Source organism: Argiope bruennichi, chromosome 10 (assembly GCF_947563725.1).
Source record: "Argiope bruennichi chromosome 10, qqArgBrue1.1, whole genome shotgun sequence".
Classification (NCBI taxonomy): Eukaryota; Metazoa; Arthropoda; class Arachnida; order Araneae; family Araneidae; genus Argiope; species Argiope bruennichi.
In genome coordinates, this window is record NC_079160.1 from 32,877,849 (window position 1) to 32,899,835 (window position 21,987).

Here is a 21,987-nt window from a genome sequence, read left to right on the forward strand (position 1 = left end):
ACAAATATTTTTCTATTTGGAATAGGTGACAAAGTATGATATAGCATTTGTAGGGGATAAAGATGTATTATTTGAGAAGTATTATCAAAAAAATGAAAAATGTATGGCCGAACCAAAGATGCTTACCTAAAAGAATCGTATGAATTGGCCTATACTTTAATATGAAACAAGTATTTTTATATGTGGACCCGGTGACAGAATATGATGTAGCAATTGTAGGGAGTAAAGACGTATTATTTCAAGTGTATTATTAAAATCATGAAAAATTTATAACCGAACCAATAGTGTTCATGTAAAGAATCATGTGAATTGGCTTACCCATAAAACTTTGACATGAAACAGGTATTTTTACATTTGGAACAGATGATAAAGTAGATGTAATATTTGTAGGTGTTGAAGGTGTAATACTTCGGAATGAAAATACGAAATTTTTTTGGGGGGTAATTCAGAAGTGACTCCTGAAAGGATCATGTGAACTGGCCTATCTATGAAATTGCAAGCATTTTTAAACTTGGAAAAAGGACAATAAATAATGTATCAATTGTAAGGGGAAATGATATGCTACTTCAGAAGGCATTTAAAATGTTGTAGGTGAATCAAAGATGGCTGCATGTCTGAAGGAATTATATGAACTGAACTATTCAAGAAAGTTCAAAACCTTTTATATCTGGCAACGGTGCAGGTTTTATAGTAAAATGTTATAAAATTGCTTTGAATGAAAGTATTTAACTTTTAATTGATTTTATTTGTGTTATTTCATTGTTATAAATTGATTTTAAAATTAATTCATTCTAAATTATCTTAAAATTACTGATGAAATTATCTTACTATTCTCTCTTTTTAAAAAATTTATCGAGAACCCTAAACTTCGCTTGCCTATTTTGAGAGTTTGTTTACTACCGTTCTTTTTTTGAAACATTACACGCAATGCAACTTACATGCGTAGGTGAACGAACATTAAATGCGATTCCATTTAATAACTTCATAAGGTGTTTTAGAACATGAGTTATATTGTTTTAATCCTAACTATTTCTAGTTATAGTTCACACCGCCGCTGGTGTGATGTCGAAGTTTGGAGATAAGGTGGCAGCTCAGATGTCGTCCTCGTCATCTAACAGGGGTTCAAAATTTAGAGGTACGCCCCAAAACATCCCTAGTGTTGCTTTAAAACAGGGCGTTAGTATGACTAAACTAAACTAAGCTGTAGGGTTAATTTCTGATTCTTAGAGAAATATACTTCAAGAAAAATGCTGTAAAATGGTCTTTAATTCTGTTGTATGTTTTATCATTATAAGTATCCTGAGAAAACTTGATAGTAAAGTTTTTTAAAATCTTTGATAGCAAAGATGTTTTGGAAGGACTTAAATTCTTATATTCTAAGCATCCTTAAACAATGATGGAATACTAATTCCATAGAACAGCAAATTCGCGACTAGCAAAAACAATGATGGAATACTAATTCCATAGAACAACAAATTCGCGACTAGCAAAAACAATGATGGAATACTAATTCCATAGAACAACAAACTTGCGACTAGCAAAATACGACGCAAATCTATATTGGAAAAGAGAATTTCGGAAAAATGGGAAAAAATGGAAAGATTGAAAAAGGGAGTTAAAATAGGGTTGTATAATTAAGTCGAATTTGTTAAAAAGGAGTATTATCTCATGGGACTCATGATTATTTCCATTCCAAGAAAAAGTTTTTAAATAGTCAAAAGAAGTGAGAAATTATGACAGCTTTTAATCTAAATTTGGAACAGTTCGACGGGTGAAAACGATTCATCACATTTACTTAATAACTGTTTTACAAAAACCGATTATGAACAATATATCAGATAGAAAACACACCTATACAGTTATCCAAGTACACTGTCTAAACATATGTACATTTCATTACTATACCATTAGTAAATACACAAATTTAATTTAGACTTATCATTCTCTTCAAGATTTGAAAATTATATTACAATTAATTTTCAGTTTATACATTTTCATATACAAAATATACTAGAAAATACATTTTTCCTTCTAATAAATAATACATAATAATCCTCCTTTAATAAATAATTTAATAAATAATACAATTTAATATATAAAATACTTTTCCGAATTTTCTTGGAGTTTTATATTTTGTCTGAAAGCAATCAGATTAACCTATATTGATGCTCCAGGAGGTTTTAAATGATCACACGTTTATCATAATATCGATGAAAGGCATTTCGTTATTAGAGGGTTAAACGCAGCAATTCTTTCTAATCCGTGCTGACAACAAATACATCATAAAAGCATTAGCAAATCAAACAATTTTTTTATATGAAATAAAATTTTTTATATGAAATTATTTGAATTTTTTTTAATATCAAAATGAAAAGGAATATATTAGTATTGCATGCTGCTTTTTTTATCAGCTTGGGCCAGGATTGGTTGTTACGTATAATCTATATATTCAGAAAAAAAATACAACTGATGTCGAACTTGGAAAACATTTTTTTAACCGAATAATATATTTTACGCTATTTTAGTTTTAAAAAAAGTTTTTCTTTTTTTCTGTTTAAATATAATTTAGTATAGTTTCAGATTTCAGTGTGTTATTTTGTGAATTTGTGACTAAAAAAAATACAAATCTCTGCTTTTTATAAAAAAATATGCCAAATCTAAGATTTTTCGATATTAGTTAATGTTTTTCTTTAAGTGTCAAATTATTTGAAATTTAATATTCAACAAAAATACAGTATTAGAAAAAAAATACTTCTGTACCAATCCATAAAATTAATTAAATAAAACTTATTAAGAAAAGAATGCAGATTCTATAGAATAAATAGATTGCAAAAAACTTGATAATAAAAATAAAAGTGTTGTTATGAAATATTAATACAAAAAAGTAGAATTTTTTTAGAAATCAAAATAAAAAATGCAAAAAATGAGTCGCTAATTTGAATATTCCAAGTAAATTAAAATTTTAATCGCATATGTAATATATTTTCATTTTTTATTGAATGTTTATGGTTTCTTTTAATATGATATGCAGTATAGCTATATTCTCTGATAGTATTAATTCTTGCGATTTATGATTTTACAGTTTTTATTTTGATCTCTAGATTCTTTTTATAAAAAAACATTTTCTAACAAAAGTGTCTTTTATAAAAATGCAATTATTTCCTACTTTTTTTATCAAGATAAAAATTCATAGTTAAATCACGATTATAAATATGATGAAATGCTATATTCATTTTTTTTCTCAGAATTACTGCTATATAATTCTCTCATATCGAAGCATAATGAAATAAAAATTAAGCTACTGATTTATCATTTAGTTTTGAAAACAGTAAAGTATTTTACTGTCATCAAGAACAACAATTGTACAGAAAATTTAAGAATTCGAGTACATTAGATAATAATGAAAATTCTATAATAAATTAAAGGCACGAAAGAAGTTAAACTAAATAAATACTTGTTACTAAAATTAACCATTAGAGATACTTAAAATATATTTAAAAAAAAACAAGCAATTTTTCATTTAGTTCTCCTAAATAGTATAATTCTTGGGATTTGTACGAATCTGTCCATTAGCACTGACTTATGAAAATATCAAGATAAATAGTGATTGAAATTAATTTCGTCAAAAAATACCGAACAAACGTTTGGGGAAATATTTAATCTAGTTGTCTAGTTGTTACAAAGCATAATATAATCGAGATATTTTATTTTGGTCTGGTATCCATTATAGAAGTTAATTTTCTTTTACTTTTTTGCTCTTAACATAAAGCGCAGCATAACTTAGTTTGCATCGGCTATTCCAATAAAATAACTTCACTAAAGCAAAAAAGGGCAGATGGTAACAAATGGCGACTGGTTTATAGCGCAGACGGAATTACTGCATTTTTCAGCTATTTTTACAGTTGACTAGGCTATTATATTTTATATAGAAATTATCTATTTTATCTAGTTGACTAGGCTATTATATTTTATGATGAAATATTTTTCATAAAGAATTCGAAGTTTTGAAAATAAATTCATTAATTTTGCTTTCATTTACTTATTAATTAGTTTTACTCACTTCTATATTGTTGGCATTTTTGTAGATTTTTAAAGGATAAAAACATAGTTTTTAACGCAGACAGAAATATTGCGTTTGGATATTTTAATTTGAATTTTTTTTGTATTATTTTAGCTTGAACAGATTTTCAAAAATTATTTCAGGGTTGTAATAAAAAATGGAAATCTTACAGTAACAAGAATTATAGAAGTAAAGAAAAAAATTCTAATGTGGAATATTTAAATAATAGCGTAATGTGGAAAATTTAAATATGTAGTCAAAATCTAATTTTTATGAGAAGATATTGCTGAAACTTTTTATGTGATATACAGTTAAAATTGATAAATATAGTAAAAATTGAAAATAAATCTCAGCGATTTTTAGATTAAGATTAATTCCAGATTAATTCTGTTCTACACAAAGTTTTAGGAATACTTTTCAGGAATACGTTAAATAAGCGCTTTTCCACATGAAACTGTTCTACGTTAATATAAACAATACTTCAACTTATTCTAACACCTGCAGTACCCGCATGATATTGCCCGTGACATAAGCAATGCCAGCAAAATTAAACTACAGTGACATAAAAAATATTCCGAAAATGATATCATAACAAAGAAAATAATAGTGATTTATACATATTTTCTTGGAGACAATGTTATAATGTTTGGAAATTCAGACGATAAAATAAAAAAAATAAAAAAATAAAGACAAGCTCAAAAAAAAAAACATAACAAGATATTTTGTTGCAAACGATATTATTAGAATTTAAATTGTATAAAAATAATTTTCAGGATTCTTGAAACATTCATTCTCATTGGGTTTCTTGTGAAGCGAAGATTGGATAAAAGGGTTATATTCTAAAAAATATTTCCCTATTTTGTACTGCTAGTATGAGAAAATATTTGAATTCATCAATGATACACTAGTGGAAGTGGTTTCTCCAAAACTTTCTCTCATCCCTCTAATAAATATGCTAGCATAAAACTCTAGACTTTTGGATAAGGGCGCGAATGCCTGGTATGGCACTGGCGAGCAATAGTTACGAAATATTTATCTTCGGCATGAATTTATTATTTTTACTGAATCTATCATGTGATCTTTGGCGATTTTTTTGCAATTAATCTCTGGCATTTAGCAATAGGTATCTGAAAACTGAATTTTTATTTTTTATCGCATTGCTTCCAACCTATTAGAACCAAAATTTGACTCACAGCTGCGATTGTAGTCACAAAATCACAGCTGTGATTGTAGTAACAGATTTCGCTTATTTAAGCCAATGTGTTTTTGAGCTATCACGTTTACATATTTCTGAAAATACAGAGAGAAAGTTAACTCCTAGACGAATTTGATTCTAAATTTGATACAAATTTAATTCTATATTAATTCTAGACGAATTTAATTCTATATTTTCTATGTTAAATCTGAGTATAAAGCTTTATCCATCTAGCTCTCTTTGTTTTGTAATTTTCGTGTTAACTTATGTTAGGACACCGGACAGACATTATACTAAATTTCACCAGTTCAGGTCAAAGCAGTTTTGATTTATCTTTGTCACAGAAAGATGGATGAACAGAGAGGCAGACATAATGCCAAAAATGTGTTTCTCGAACTCGGAAAAGTATAAAGCGTGAAGATTCGTCAAAATCTCGTGTTCGAATTTTTTGACGATTGTAATACTTTCTTTATACTTAGAATAAGTTTTAAAAAATGATAAATTCGATCGTTCTAGCATTAAACAGGGATAAAAGTTCCATTAATTTCCAAAACAAATTTGAGAAGGAATTGAAATGTCGTATAGTAGAAATTTTAGTTAATTTTTTGAAAAAAGTTGAAAAGTTTAAAAAATATCTTAACATTTTTATATTTTAGATGTTTAAAACAAATTTCTTTCTAAGACGGTTATTTGCTGTATTCATCGTTTATTTTCTATGATCATCAATATCGGACAAAATGCGAGCAAAAAATATTCCCAAACAGAATAAAATATTAAATAAAAATTTTATAATATTGATATCTGTTACAACATAAATAAAGGAATTCTTTGAAAATTCAAACATTTAACGAACAAAACATTTTCTTTTCTTTTTTGTATAACGTAAACATGCAGTTTCCGTTTCTTTTCTAAGCGGAAATTGTATTTATCTGAGTTCCGTTGCTTTCGTCATTTTATTTGATAAACAGAGGAAGAAGACCGCTTTCTAAAGCATGCTAGTGTCTGATATTAGCAATATAAATCAAAGTGGCATCTCTATGTTCAATGCAGATAACAATCTGTGCCGTGTTGTTATCTACCTATTGCTCTTATCTCTTGAGTTTCAGATCTTTAAAAACGCAGTTAGACCAAAACAAGAATTAAATTCGAGTAAGATTGTAGGATGCTGTTGAAAGCATGATCATGCATGTTTTGATTTTCTTTACATGAATTATAGTTTTGAGTTGATTGTATTGCAGTTAGAGTTTTAAAGATGTGTATTAAATGTTGAAAAAAAATTGAACAAAACTATTTACTTTGAATATATTTTTCTTAAAATAAAAATTAATCTCTTAAAATTAAAATTAATCACTCTACAATCGCAATTAAAAATTCCTTATTTATTAAAAAATTCAAAAAATAACCTATTTATGTAACCCAAACTTACTTTAATTTTGTAGTGTATAAAATCACGTCATTTAAAAAACAATTTCTGAATTAAAATGACATTTTCAATAACACTTTATTAGCTTTTTTATCTTTATTAAATTCAGAACATGAAGCCTTTCTTTTATTTTCTAGTTTGTACAAGTTTTGATTCTTTTGACAACACATGTTATCAAAACAACAACAACAACAGCAAAAAAAAAAACCCTGCTTTTATACGAACAATTTATTTGTTCTTCTTATTGAATTATTTGGTATACTAATTAAATGTTGTTGTTTTCTTTACTGATTTAAAAAAATTCAAGTCATTTTTCGGCAATTTTTTAGTATGTCTCTCGTAGCTATTTGTAGTATCAAAAATTAAAATTTGTTTTTTAATTAATAAGAAATTGTTTTTAGAAATAAATAGAAATAATAGAAACTAGGGTGATTTTGCTCTAATTTTTAGAGGGTTTTTATTAATTCACTTCCTTGTCTATCGGTTTATCTGAAATCGATTTTAAACTAACTTTTCGATGAGTTAGACAGCTGAAATGTTAAAAATAATTTAGAAGAACATAACAATTAACTATTAACTTGCTTTCTTGACTGTTCAGAACAAATATTATCATTGGATGTAGTTCAGTAGGAAGTTACTTTGAAATTAATTGCAAAATTTTACACACACAAGACAAAAAAAAAAAAAAATCAGAAAATAATTATTTAAATAAAAAAAAAATAATGTATCACTTTTTGAAACGGATTAAAAAGTATAAAATTGTGAATTTTTAAATTTATAATCACAAATTTTCTGGAGAATCTCTATGAGGCTATGAGAAATAATTTTATACTTTTTAGTCCTTTTTTAAAAATATAATATATTAAATAATTATTTGAATAATTATTTCTTATATTTCTTGAATATTTTTAATGTCAGAATCATAAAAGATTTAGTTATTAAGAATGAGAACGAGTCTAGAATATTAATAACAAAGAATAAGAAGAATTGAGCGTGCAAAAATTATTTAAATTAATTGGACAACAATTAAACACAATGAATTTTAATTTTAAAAATTAAATAATATTGTGATTGTAAAATAAAATTTTTGTTAATTTAAAAAACTAGGCATTAAAAACCTGTAAAATTAAATGCAAAATTTGCTGCTATTAAAATAATGTTGAATTAATTAAATAATAAAAATGGAACGAGGAATCTGATAACTATATCAACATATTGAGGAATTCTGGGCTTCCAAAAATTAGAATAAAACGAGAAACAGCTTCCAGAATAAAAAAGAAAGAAGGCCAAAAATGTAAAAACCAGAAATTGGGAATGTATTTAATAGACTCACTAAGTTAGCCAAAAATTTGATAAGAACAGTAGCAAAATTAAAAAAATATTCTCTTTTGAAGGAGAAAAAAAATTAGGAAACAAATAACAGAACTTACTCAAAATTTGAAAATATAAAATAAAATGGTGACAAAAGGGTTTTACAAGAAATTTTTATTAAAATAATAGATTGATAAAAATCAAATGATTTTTATCAATTTAAAAATGAATGGAATGAAAAACCAAACGAAATCAAAATGAAAAAGGAAAGTATTAAATTTTCATTCTCCTTTAAATTCTTGTTAAATATATTTTTATTGTTTGAGATTAATATATTAAAAATAAATTTTTATCTTTAAATAATTATTTGATAACAGTTTTAAATAATTATTCTCAAGTAAAATTGAATAATATCGAAATATTAAAAATACTAGCAAATTGTTAATAAAGTGCAAGCTTCTAGCTTAATATTTTTTGCTGCCCTGTTAGTGACAAATTTAGTTAGAACGGTGATCCGAACCACACACTATTCTTCAATTGACTGCAAAATTGAAAGTTGCAGTAATTAACAAAAAGTATACCTACATAAAATATTGTGAAGTTTTCAGTAACGCTCAGATTTTACTAAAAGTAATTGCTAGTATTTTTAATTTGATTAAGTTTTTCTCCTTTAACTTGATTTTTTTTCTTTTATAATCGAAAAATTAAACCATTTCGAGCAAAACAAATTGCATATTTTCTTATATTAAATTATAACATGAAGTATCTTAAAAATTAGAATTATTTGAATTAATCCTACCTTGAATAGTAAATTTTAAATCCACAAAAGAATAAAAGGAATAGAAATTATTTTGGAATACCGAAAGCTCATTACAATTCCTCTAATTGGAATGGAAATCTCTTACACTGCGCCATATGGCGAAAGACAAATAAGGATGTCATTAGAATATTATCCGCAGTTTCTTTTCAAAAATCATACAGATTTCAGTCTTCCTGCTTTCCTTCAAGTACAATGGAGCATTCCATTGTACATAATCCACAAAATAACAAAATTGCTTTAGGACACTTGAGTAAAAAAAAAAAAAAAAAAAAGACTATCCTGCATGTTTAAGAAAAATGTGAATTTTATAATTGAATCTATATTCAATAGTTCAATAACTTTTTACATTATTAAGTTCAAAATTAAAAAAAAAAGCTTTCTTCAAAAATATAGTTTTGAAGAAAGCTTAGATTATTAGTACAGAATCCAATTCAGGATTTTGTACTAATAATCTTTTTGTTTGAATAAAAATATTTCGCGTTGATATAAAAATTCTATGACTAATTATTGTTTATTTCAACTGAATGACATCTAACTAAAGTCGGTCATCCCATCGAGGGTAAAATAAATAAAGATAACCTTGAATATTCTGAGAAGTATAATGTTCTCATAAAGCTGAATATATTTTTTTATTACCAAAGTTTGAAATAAAGTCAAGAACCTCTCACGTTTATGATGCTACTCAGCTGTAAAAGAGTTATGGAAAATAATTGCAAACGATATTTAATAATTTTTTAGTAAGTTATTTTTTTCTTTTAATACATGTTTCGTTACATCAATAATTCTCAATATTTTGGAATTTTGGAGCGAAATTTGAATAGTTTTTTTTAAGTGGATTATTCTTCCAGAAATTTTTATAACCTTCCAACTAAATAAATTTTTTAAAGAATATTTATAATTAATTTGATTGAAGCTATCATTCTTTCGTTTAATTCATATCAACAAAAATAGTGAAAGTTTTCAACTAGACCGAAAACAAAATGGCAACCATATTATTATTCATAATTTAAACAATAATGAAAAGGCTTCTAATTTTTTTTTAAATTTATGAAGCATACTACTGACGAAACGTTGTCTAATTTAATATTTACTTTAAATCCAGTTTAATTTTCCATAACATCCCATATAGATTTGTAATGTAATAAATATTGATTTTAAAAGTGAAATATAAATCAAATGACAAGATCTCAGTTTATGAAAAATAATAGAAAGACCTTTCAATTAATTTCTTTTTTACATTTCTGTGGTTATTGAATTGGTGAATTTTTATATGAAAATGTTCTTTTTTAATTTTTTATAGTACCATCTGAAATATGTAAAATTTATTACAAATCGAAGTGCGATATTAATTTTTATTACAGATTCAAAGACTCCATTTATAATGTAAACTGTTTCTTAAATATTAAATTTTTTTAATAAAACTTTTAGTTAACTTTATTTATTTCAAAAAGTCAATATATAAAAAGGGAATGATTTATTCAAAAATTATAATAGAACAATATTATTTTAAGAATTTTAAGTGATAATGTTTATTAGCAGATTATTATATATAAATTGCCTCATGCAAAATACAAGACGGAAAAATCATTTAAAATTTCCTTTGGATCTGGCCCTTGGACTTCCGTTTTCAAAAATAACTAACAGTCATTTCGATGGTAGTAGATTTTCATTAAGAAAGGTTTTCAGAAATTTTAATTAGATTTTTAGAGTAAAATTAATTAAAATGTTAATTTTTTTCTTCCATATCTTCTAAGTCTATTATTACAGAAAAGTCATTTCATACCACTTTAAAATTAAAAAAAAGTGATCAGTGATTGGCACTTGAAAAGGCAAAAATAAATTTTATTTATCTAAGTCGTTTCATTTTTTTTATTATTGCGTTTGGATAAATGCAAACACAATAATACAAAAATGAAACGACTTAGATAAATAAAATTTGTTGCCATTTGTAAACGACTCTAAGATTTAATAAATAAATAAATAAATTAAGCATTCAGTGATTGGCAATCGAATAGACAAACACATTTGATTTCAAGAACGTAAACGTAATAACGCAAAAATGAAATGACTTAGATAAATAAAGTGGTATCATTAGTATACCACTTTAAAATTTAAAAAAAATAATGCATTCAGTGATTTGCAATCGAAAAGGCAATTGTATTTGATTGCACAAATGCAAATGCGGTGACAAAAATAAATAAATAAAACGACTTAGATAAATGAAATTTGTTTTATGACCTTGTAATAAAACTGTTTAGATAAATGAAATTTGGTTTATGACCTTGTAATAAAACGGTTTAGATAAATGAAATTTGGTTTATGACCTTGTAATAAAACGGTTTAGATAAGTGAAATTTAGTTTATGACCTTGTAATAAGCATTTAACTTGTATGTAAAATCTTGCTTTGAAATGGTTGAAAAAAGGCGTCCAAAATGGATTTTCAATTTTCTTCACTGTATTAAGAAACACAAAAGAGGCATTAAGAAACACACATATGAGGCATTATGAAGATAAAAATCTAACCACTCGTAGCGTTCTCGGCTTTGCTCAAAGTCCATTCTGCAAAAATAACACCTTTAATCAAGAGTATGCAAGAAAGTTTAAAGGAGACCATTCCTATTATTTTTGCCATTTTAAATTTTTTTGAGATTTCTTAATATATTTATTACAAATTGGAATTTTTAAAAATTTTTATAGCAAATTTCTTTGTTGATGAATGGAATACTTGAATTATCATACAGAGCACGCGAATGAATCATAAAATAGCATGCATGATTGTGTCACGAGGTGTAAAACAACCACCTGTACTTAGATAAGGGCAGGTGATTTCGACTTTGAAGAGGGAGAAAGAGAATTCGTCCCGCACACTATTATCCTTGCAGAACTCCAGACAAGAAAGACAGGGAACACCTGTTGCTTTCCCACCTGCAGCGGCTAAATCTCAATTGCTGGTTTGACTTTTCGAGAAAAGAACATGCATCGAAAAATCAACAATCTTTCATGATTTCGCGATGCTTCTGAATTTCGTGAGTCATCGTGGTGTTTAGGATTTCATATGTTTACTGTTGTAGTTTTATTGAATTTAAATCACGAAAATCACTGAATATTAAATATTTAAAATATTTAGTGAGATGCATTTACATATTCGAACTGGATGCCAATTCACCTAGATAAAATAAAAATCTATTTTTCTGTTATTTATTTTGCAATTATTTTTTTATTATTTATTTACTTTTCAGTTATCTATTTAAGTATTTTTTTCCTATAATTCGATTAAGAAAAGTTATGATAACTCCCTGACATTGTTTGTAAATATGGGATTTAATTCGATTTTTGAAAATGTTAAATTCTATTGCGCTTTCTTCCAAAAATATTGAGGCAAATTTATTGGGAACACTATAATTTTTTTAATTTAAATTTTTGAAGAAATGGATTTTCAAAATTGTCTTCTAATATCTTATATTTAAAAGGAAGATCCGAATCTGAGCGCTAATTTTCGAACTTTTCTAAAATCAATACAGTTTTTCACTAATATTATTATTATTATATATCTCTAAGTATATCACTGTAATTTTCTAAAATCACTAAAGTTTGACTAGTATATTTAGATGAAATTCAAATTTCGATTACATTCAATCAATTTTTCTGAAAACAAATATTATTCCAGTCTTCTCCATCTTAAAATAATAATATTTATAAGCTAGTTATTATCTGTAGATTATATGAAGCAAAAAATATTTCAAAGCGCGCTAAAAAACAAACTGTTTGATCTAAAGCTATTAAATTTATTAAATAGTTACTCCTTGGATGATAGGTGACCATTAATAAAGGGTTATTCAAAATTTTATTACACTTTTATTTAATCAAAAATAATCAAAATTCTATCATTCCTTCTATGTAACTGCAAAGATATTAATATATAAAAAGCGATTTTACACAGCTTTAAAAGTAAAAAATAAACCTTCCAATGATTGTTTTGGCATTTTTAAGCATGTTTTACAATAATACTTTTCTTTGCTTTAATTATTACATTTATATTGATATAAATATTAAATAAATTTGTCTGCACATTATCGGTGCTCAAATGAATACAAAATATTTAAAATTAATATAAAGACATACGAAGCAAGCATAAAACCTTATCATCCTACAATTTTCGAGACATTATTATATAAAAAGATATTATATCAACTATCAAGATATTATTAAATAAAAAAATATTTTTACACAGTTTTAAAATTAATAAATAAAGCTTCCAGTGATTTTTTGGTATTTTTATTTTCAATAATATTTAATTATTATAGTTATTGCATCTATATTATTATAAATATTAAATAAAATTTTTGTGCACATTATCGGTGCTAAAATAAACACCAAATTTTTAATAATAAATATTATATTAAGATATTATTATATATTATATAACATATATTTATAAAAAGATATTAATATTATATCAACTTTCGAGATATTATATAAAAAGTACTTTTATATAACTTAAAAATTTAAAAAAAAATCCAGTGATTTTTTGGTATTTTTAAACGTGTTTAACAATAATATTTTTCTTTGCTTTAATTATTGCATTTATATTATTAAGAATATTAAATAAATTTTTCTGCACATTATCGGTGCTCAAATAAACACTAAGTTTTTAAGAATAATATAAAGGCATACGAAGCAAATCTAAAACCTTATCATCATACGACTTTCAAGACATTATTATATAAAAATATATTATTATTCTATCAACTTTCAAGATATTATTAAATAAAAAGTATTTTTACAAAACTTTAAATTAAAAAAAAAAACTTTCCAGTAATTTTTTTCGATATTTTTAAGCGTGTTTTACAATAACACTTTAGTTACTACATTTATATTGTTATAAATATTAAATAAATTTTTTGTGCACACTATACGTGCTAAAATAAACAATAATTTTTAAAAAAAATAAATCTAAAGACATACGAAGTAAACCTAAAACTTTATCATTCCACGATATTCATTCTACGATAGAATTTCGAATCCCCATTAAATTTTTTGAACAATTCCTTTAAAATTCTATCATTTCGTTCGAACTCTAGCTCTCATTTCTACCCTTTTATTCAAATCCATTATTTTTTATTGATTTTTTAAAAACTTTTTAATAAGCATATAAATACCAAAAATGTCTCCTTGATTATTTTGAATTATTTCAAAATAATCATATCTTTGTCAGATGATTATAATGTAATGTAATATACTAATAATACATAATATGATATAATAATCATATATTTATAATGATATCTTTGAATTATTTCAAAGATATCAACCACATCATTGAATAATAATACAATTATATTATTTTATGCTATGGCAACACCCCCCGAATTTAATTAAAGTATGTTGTAGTAAATAAAGAAACTCATAATTAGTCAAAATTTACATTTAAAAATCTCTTTACATTTTCAAAGTATGGTTTAAAATGATCCATGCATGGACTTGCACTTGCTTATTTAAATTAAGTTATATAAATACTACAAATTTTGCACACCTTTTTATACCAAAATAATCTCAGGAATTTTTTTAAAAATTCTATTTAGATCTTTAATGTGTCATTGTAAACATAATCGCTATCGCGGAAATAAATATCACTTCGCAACTGTTTTAGTTTTAGAAACACAGGAAATTATTTTGCTAATAAATATGATGTAAGTAGCGCAGTGATTTTATAGTACTTGCAACATTTAAACGGTTGTTTTGAATTTTATAGGCCAAGCGCCATATTTAGCAATGATGTTCCAAATCATTGCTTTGATACATTCTCTTGAACTAAATTCATTAAATTGAATATAGATCAATAGTAGTGATATATATAGTAGTGATAATTTCGATTTAAAATGCAATTTGCGTTAAAAAACCAACTGGTATGGTCGCACCAAAATTTCTTGTTTACTTTTTCATAAAAGTGTCATCCCTTAAGAACGCCTTTCATGGCACTGACGTACAACAATAGCTCAAATGATGATGAGACACACACATTCGCTTGCACAACCCCTTTTTACAGGAGGGGGGGGGGCTCTTTCAAGGTGGGTTCACACCAGGCAAATAGTTGCGCGCAATTGTTGTCTCTCAGCTGTTGTCCCTGTATTGTCCCCGTGTGAATAGTTGAGACAACGTCGATGGGGCAATGGCAAATGGTTGTCCCGACGGGACAACTATTTGCCATTGTCCCGTTGCAGTCACGGGATTTTCTTGAAGTAGGCGTGACCTTCTATTGCGCGCAATAGTTGGCCTCGTGTGAACCCACCTTCACACATCTCACGGATAGAACACAAGGGAAGAAAGAACAACCGTACCCGAACCAGGATTCAAACCCGGGAACGCCCAGATCACGGGGAAGACGCGCTACCTCTAAGCCAGGACGCTGCATTTGATTACACCAATGACTTCATTAAAATATGAAATGTAGAAGTATTTCAGGCAGATTTAGTGTGGCTACGAGATGGAACTTCCATTTGAAGCTATTCTAATATAGACAAAGTAACGAATGACACTGACATTATTTGATGTTATAGTAGCGTTTCAGAAATGGCAGGATGGATTTAAAACGTTGTAGTGAAGAGAGACTCGTGGTGTTGTGCAGATGAAAACACTTGATTTTTTGGGAATCTTATTTTATTAAGATTTCTTCTAGATTCCCAATCACAAAACATCAAATTACGCACACATACTTAATATGGAAGAATAAAATATCACATAGTTTTCAAGTTGGCTAGCAAGCAATCACAGAGTAGTGACGTCTTACTTACTAACTGAAAAGCATCATTGGAACTATATAAATACTACGTCTCAAAGTGCCATCTAGGGGCAGGTGTGGAGAATAGACACTATATATATATATATATATATATATATATATATACAAAAGTATTAGAATCAAGTTAATAGGAAAAACAAACAATAACGAGGAATCATTATTAGACAATGTCTGTATTTCCTCACAGAAAAAATCCCTTTCATTGAATCCCTGCCTGAGGGTGACCCTTGAAAAAGTCTTCAGGCCGGATTCTTTTTTTATATTTTTTTGGTTTAATTTTTATTTGATTTTTTGTTTTTCCTATTAACTTGATTCTAATACTTTTGTATATATATATATATATATATATATATATATATATATATATATATATATATGACTGGTTACAACGTTACATAAGACTCGAACTGCTCTTATATCAAAATTGATGACATTGTCAAAGTAGAGATAGAGACACTACGACGGTGAATTAGAGGGGAAGGGGAGAAACGCTTTTAACTAGAGGGGTGAAATTTGGTATATGGCCTTTAGACCTAATTTGTAAATTTCTGTCAAATTTTGAACGACGTCCATTCAGAAGAAGTCAGTTTGCTTTGCTGTCTGAATGTAGATTAACAGGAATAGAGCTATATTGACAACGCACAAAGAATTATATTAATAAAATTATTACTCATATTTATTATTTAAATTACAGATATGTGTCAAATTCAGAACCAAATACGTTGCGAGATTTATCATCTCTCAGGTTGTACTTTTGTAGGCCTATAAACTTTAATAATTCATACGCGATAATTCAAAAGTACAACAACTTAGATATATGAAATTTGGTTTAAAGTTTTCGGATTTAAAATGTAGATGCTTAGCAAATTTGGAATAAAATCCGATAAGAATATACTTGTCTGTCAGTCTCTAATTTTACAAGTATGTAAACTTAATATATCAAAAAATTGAATGATTTAAGTGTGTGAAATTTGCCATGTAATTTTGTGGCTTTGATTTTTAGTAATGATTTTTGTGATTACAACTGTATATTTGTGTTAAGTTATATTTCAATAGATTCCGTAAAAAGGTGCCCGAAATATCTGTTCATTTTTCTGGTGTATGTATATTAACCGCATCCCAGTGATTAATCGCCAAATGTCGGACTATAATAGGCTTTCTCATATTCATTGTTCGCCAATGGCATGCCGTTAATAATACACACACGCATTTAATAGAGAATATTTTAGCGAATTTTTGGAAATTTTACTATTGTGATCTTATATATTTTAGTACTAATCACAATTAAAAATTTTATATTTTAATTATTATAAGCGCAATTAATATTTTTTATTTGAGAAAAATGAGGAAGTGTTTGAGTTCTCCAATATTATAAATTCCTTATACATGTAAAAAGCAAAAACAAACAAAGAATGTATCCAAATACCAATAAAACAGAGTGCAAAAATTTGAGCAAGTGTACATTTATGTACTAGACACTCTTAAAAGTGTTTACATGACGTGTTTATGTGACGTGCGACGGATACTTAAAAGTGTTTACGATACACGCACGATATTAAAATGCATTTCAAATTTTATTATGTCATCTGTCGTGTGCCTCCTTGTTTTATTTATAATACGTCTGTAGTAAGACGACATGCTTTTTTCCAGGCTAGTTTTTAAGGTAGGCGGGCCTTAAAATTAAAAAAAAAAAAAAATACAGTGATAACCGTCTGAAAATCGATTAGATTTGTATCGGATAATATAAATAAATAATTCATAATTTACTGTGATTTTGGAACGTCTATATAAAAACATTAGAATGATGCGTAAAAAGTATTGAAATAAGTTTACAATACTCGTCCAGAATTAAAATGCGTTTTCAAATCCTAGTATGGCAATATTCAGGTCATTTGTCGTGTGTATGCTTGTTTTTCTTGAAATATTTATTTAAAAGTTCGGTATCTTTATGCTCAGAAGTAATAGTTTTGTTCTAGAAAAATTTGTAAGGCAAGTGCACGTTAAAATTAATAGCAATAATTCACTAATGAGCTCTTAAAATTTGAGTTAGATAACAATAATTGTGAAATTTTTAAAATTGAAAATTATTTATGGGTGATAAATGCAATCTTATTTTTTGTAAACATTACAATTATTTATTCCATATTCAAAATTTTATTTTGCTTTTTCTACGGCTTTATACATAATTTTAAAAGGTACTCTTACATGTGAATCAATATATTTAAAAAAGAAAATGAATGTGTTTTTCATGTATCTAATAATTTTTTTTATAATAAACAAAATAAAACTTAAAAATTTATATCGGATTAAAAGCCTTTTTTAACATAATTCTAGAAAATAGATATGGAAAAACACGGAAAAAAAAAATCTAAATATCTCAGAAAACTTCGTAGTTAAATTTACAAAATAAAAAATGTATCGCAACTAAAAGAAAAAAAATTGCATTTTCTACTTTTGAATTTAAAGGAAAGATCATTTTAAAGGAAAATCGATTTCATATTTTCAATATTTGTGTATCAGATCAAACTTCGGAACAATTATAATCGTCTGGCAGTCAAATGCTTCCAATTTTTTATTAAAAGTTAATTTAAGGAAAAATTATTTAATACAAAAAAATTAACTAATAATATTGTAGAAACTATCATTTTATTTATGGCAATTTTTTAATCGTCTATTTAATGAGTTTAATGAATGATTAATGAATTGGTAATTAAATTTACAAAATAAAAAAAAGAGAACAAAAATAAAAGAAAACATTGCATTTTCTATTTTTGTTTGCAAAGAAAATGGCATTTTGAAGGTAAATGGACTACATATTTTAAATGTTTGTACATCAGATCAGACTTCCGAAACAATTTAATAATCGTCTGCTAGACAAATGTTTCCATTTTTTATTAAAAGTTAATTTACAGAAAATTAATTTAACACAAATTAATCGTAGAGAGCAACATTTTATTTATGTCAAGTTTTTAACACTCTAGTTAATGAGTTCAATGAATAATATATTTTTTTCAGTTGGATGGATACCAATGAAGTTAGTACAGTCTTAGGTGTACAAAAAGATTTTATTTCTATTTTCATGTATTGACTTTCCATGGCAACTTAAGCTCACTTGAACACGCCAAAAGAGTTACATCAATTAGATTTGGGAATTGACTGCACTTATTAAGTGAGCGAATTTAGCTATTTCCAAATAAAAAAGGTATGGAACTGTAAAAGTCTATTTGAAATATTCAAAATTCTTTTGGCAGATGGGTCGGTAAGTTTTGTTTATAAGTAGTTGAAGAGTCGAGAATGATCAAAATGCACCTATCACATAGCAATTCATTCACAAGATATACATTCCTTTAGTAGAAAAGTTGAAACTTTGCATAGAAATTGGCGTTCGATTTCCAACCGACCAGCTGCCTGACAGTACTGAGTTGAGTGGAGAGCAGATATTTTGATTTAAAATATTGGCACTTCTCTAAATAAATAAATTTGCAAAAAATACAAATTCTATAAATTTTAAAATTTCAAAAAAATTGTTAATATTATCTGTTATATATTTTATACGTTTTATTATGTCCAATTTATTATTATATTATTTATAAAAATAGAAAGTCTGCTTAAATAACCTGATATTCAAACACAGGTGTCGCTCAATCTTGAATCATAACAAATAAATTAATAAATACCCTACATATCTCGAGAAAATTATTAAAATAAGAAAAAAATAATTTAAAATAAATAATTTATATGCTGATTACTTTCATAGCATTGTGTTCAGATATAGATGTCAAGCAGTTTTGTGTCATTATAAAGAAACAAATTTATAAAACATATGTTTTCTAAAACATTATTAAAATAAAAATCATTAATATAAATTAAATAATTTATAAGCTTATTAATGATGCCTCTTTGTGTCTAAGCATAGATGCCGTGCAGACTTCAAACACAATAAATTAACTAATTAATGACATATGTGTTTTCAAAAAATTATTAAAATAAAAATAATTAATAATTGGTATGCTGAGAAATTAAACCTTTTTTAAAAAAAAAAATATGAAACTAAATATATCATTTTTTTTTTAAAAAAAGGAGAAAATAAAGAAGTGTCAGAATATTCGCTGACTGGGTCCATAAAATGCCTATATTCCCATTAGAAATCATATTTTTTGTTTATATTAAGAAAGTTTGGAAATGTAATAAAGCGTAGGCTTATGTTAATAATTACATCGCTTACCTCCAGATATTGATGCTATAGCAGCAATAACAAGTGGAACTAATAAATTTGAAGCTGTCAGTGTCGATGCTTCATTAGACAGTAGCAGAACGATTCCATATGAAATGCTGCAGAACATGATAGCCATACATACTAAAGACCTCAGCCTCGTTGTGCAATTTCTTTCCTCTGTTTGGGTTGAAAGCTTGTGAGGGCTTCGAATGCTACTACGTTTTCTTCCTAGAACAGACAAATACTGTGGCTTTGTCCTGAACATCATCAACCAACAGTCTTGAAACCAAGTGAAAACTCCCATGGTGACAGTTCCAATAATTTCTTTCCGAAATTTTTTGCCTATATAAATACACTTTTAACCATCATTTCATTTTCATAGGTAATTAGATTTCCAACTCCAAAGAATATGATGAAATAATCACACAAAAAATCGTTTGCAACAAATGAAGCAGTTCTAGAATTTTGTAATGTATCACGCGTATATTTTCGTTCGAATAGAGCTGATATTAAAATTCCAGATATAATTCCATATATTCGAAATTGCTGTTGGATCTCTTAAAAGGAACTAGTAGCTTCCCCAGTAAGGTATAATCTAACAGAAAATGTGAAGATTCGGGAAAAATAGCAGATGTTTCTACAATCACCAGGAAGAAATGATGTTGAAATACCGCGATTGTATCAGATGTTGATGTGGAAAAAGACGTTCTGTCATATTATTCTCTTCCATTTATTTGAAACAGATCATATTCCTGAATCTGTTCTCCTTAAATTGACTCAGAGGCGTCGGTGTGTTAGAGTCTGATGCATTAATTAATCCGACGGTACTTGGAGGAAATTCTGTTAAACAAATCGGCTTGGAAGCAAAGGAGAAAATGCCGAAGCCTGGAAATTGCCTTGGAAAATGTGTCTGAAAACCGGCAACTGCAAAACAAAAAGAAGGCGTGACCGTGTGACGTTTGTTTTTCCGGCCAATGAACGCTGGGAGTTGACGTAATCAGTAAACACAGATGCAGGATTTCTCAAAGTGTAATGGTTTACTTTCTTGAGGGAGCGTGTTGGAGGTTTTTAAGCAGCTGTCCTATTCGCGATCAAAAGTGGAATTAGCATATATCCGAACGAAAGTGCATATTATTTATTTATAAATACATACGATGATAAATACAATCTGAATTCTTCAATTCGCGATTGTTTAATTTTCTATAAAAGTTGTATAGTAGTAAAGAAATAAGAAAAACTTATACAGGTGAAATGATTAACTTATATCCGACGAAAGTGCATATTATTTATTTATAAATACATTCGACGATAAATACAATATGAACTCTATAATTCGGGATTCTTTAATTTTCTATAAAAGTTGTATAGTAGTAAAGAAATAAGAAAAACTTATACAGGTGAAACGATTAACTTATATCCGACGAAAGTGCATATAATTTATTTATAAATACATTCGACGATAAATACAATATGAACTCTATAATTCGCGATTGTTTAATTTCTATAAAAGTTGTATAGTAGTAAAGAAATAAGAAAAACTTATACAGGTGAAACGATTGACTTATATCCGACGAAAGTACATATTATTTATTTATAAATACATTCGACAATAAATAAAATATGAACTCTATAATTCGCGATTGTTTAATTTCTATAAAAGTTGTATAGTAGTAAAGAAATAAGAAAAACTTATACAGGTGAAATGATTAACTTATATCCGACGAAAGTGCATATAATTTATTTATAAATACATTCGACGATAAATACAATATGAACTCTATAATTCGCGATTGTTTAATTTCTATAAAAGTTGTATAGTAGTAAAGAAATAAGAAAAACTTATACAGGTGAAACGATTAACTTATATCCGACGAAAGTACATATTATTTATTTATAAATACATTCGACAATAAATAAAATATGAACTCTATAATTCGCGATTGTTTAATTTCTATAAAAGTTGTATAGTAGTAAAGAAATAAGAAAAACTTATACAGGTGAAATGATTAACTTATATCCGACGAAAGTGCATATTATTTATTTATAAATACATTCGACGATAAATACAATATGAACTCTATAATTCGCGATTCTTTAATTTTCTATAAAAGTTTTACAGAGTAAAGAAATAAGAAAAAACTTATACAGGTGAAATGATTAGT

General features: G+C 26.6%; 1 protein-coding gene across 1 annotated transcript in view; it reads right to left on the bottom strand.

Moving 5' to 3' along the window:
• Positions 1 to 20,741, bottom strand: part of LOC129989173 (probable cationic amino acid transporter) — a 56,099-nt gene extending 35,358 nt beyond the window's left edge. Inside the window, exon 1 of the mRNA XM_056097541.1 lies at positions 19,835 to 20,741. Within this exon, the coding sequence (XP_055953516.1) occupies positions 19,835 to 20,129 (295 nt within the window). The 5' untranslated portion in view covers positions 20,130 to 20,741. The remainder of the gene's footprint in view (positions 1 to 19,834) is intronic.
• Positions 20,742 to 21,987: the final 1,246 nt, after the last annotated feature.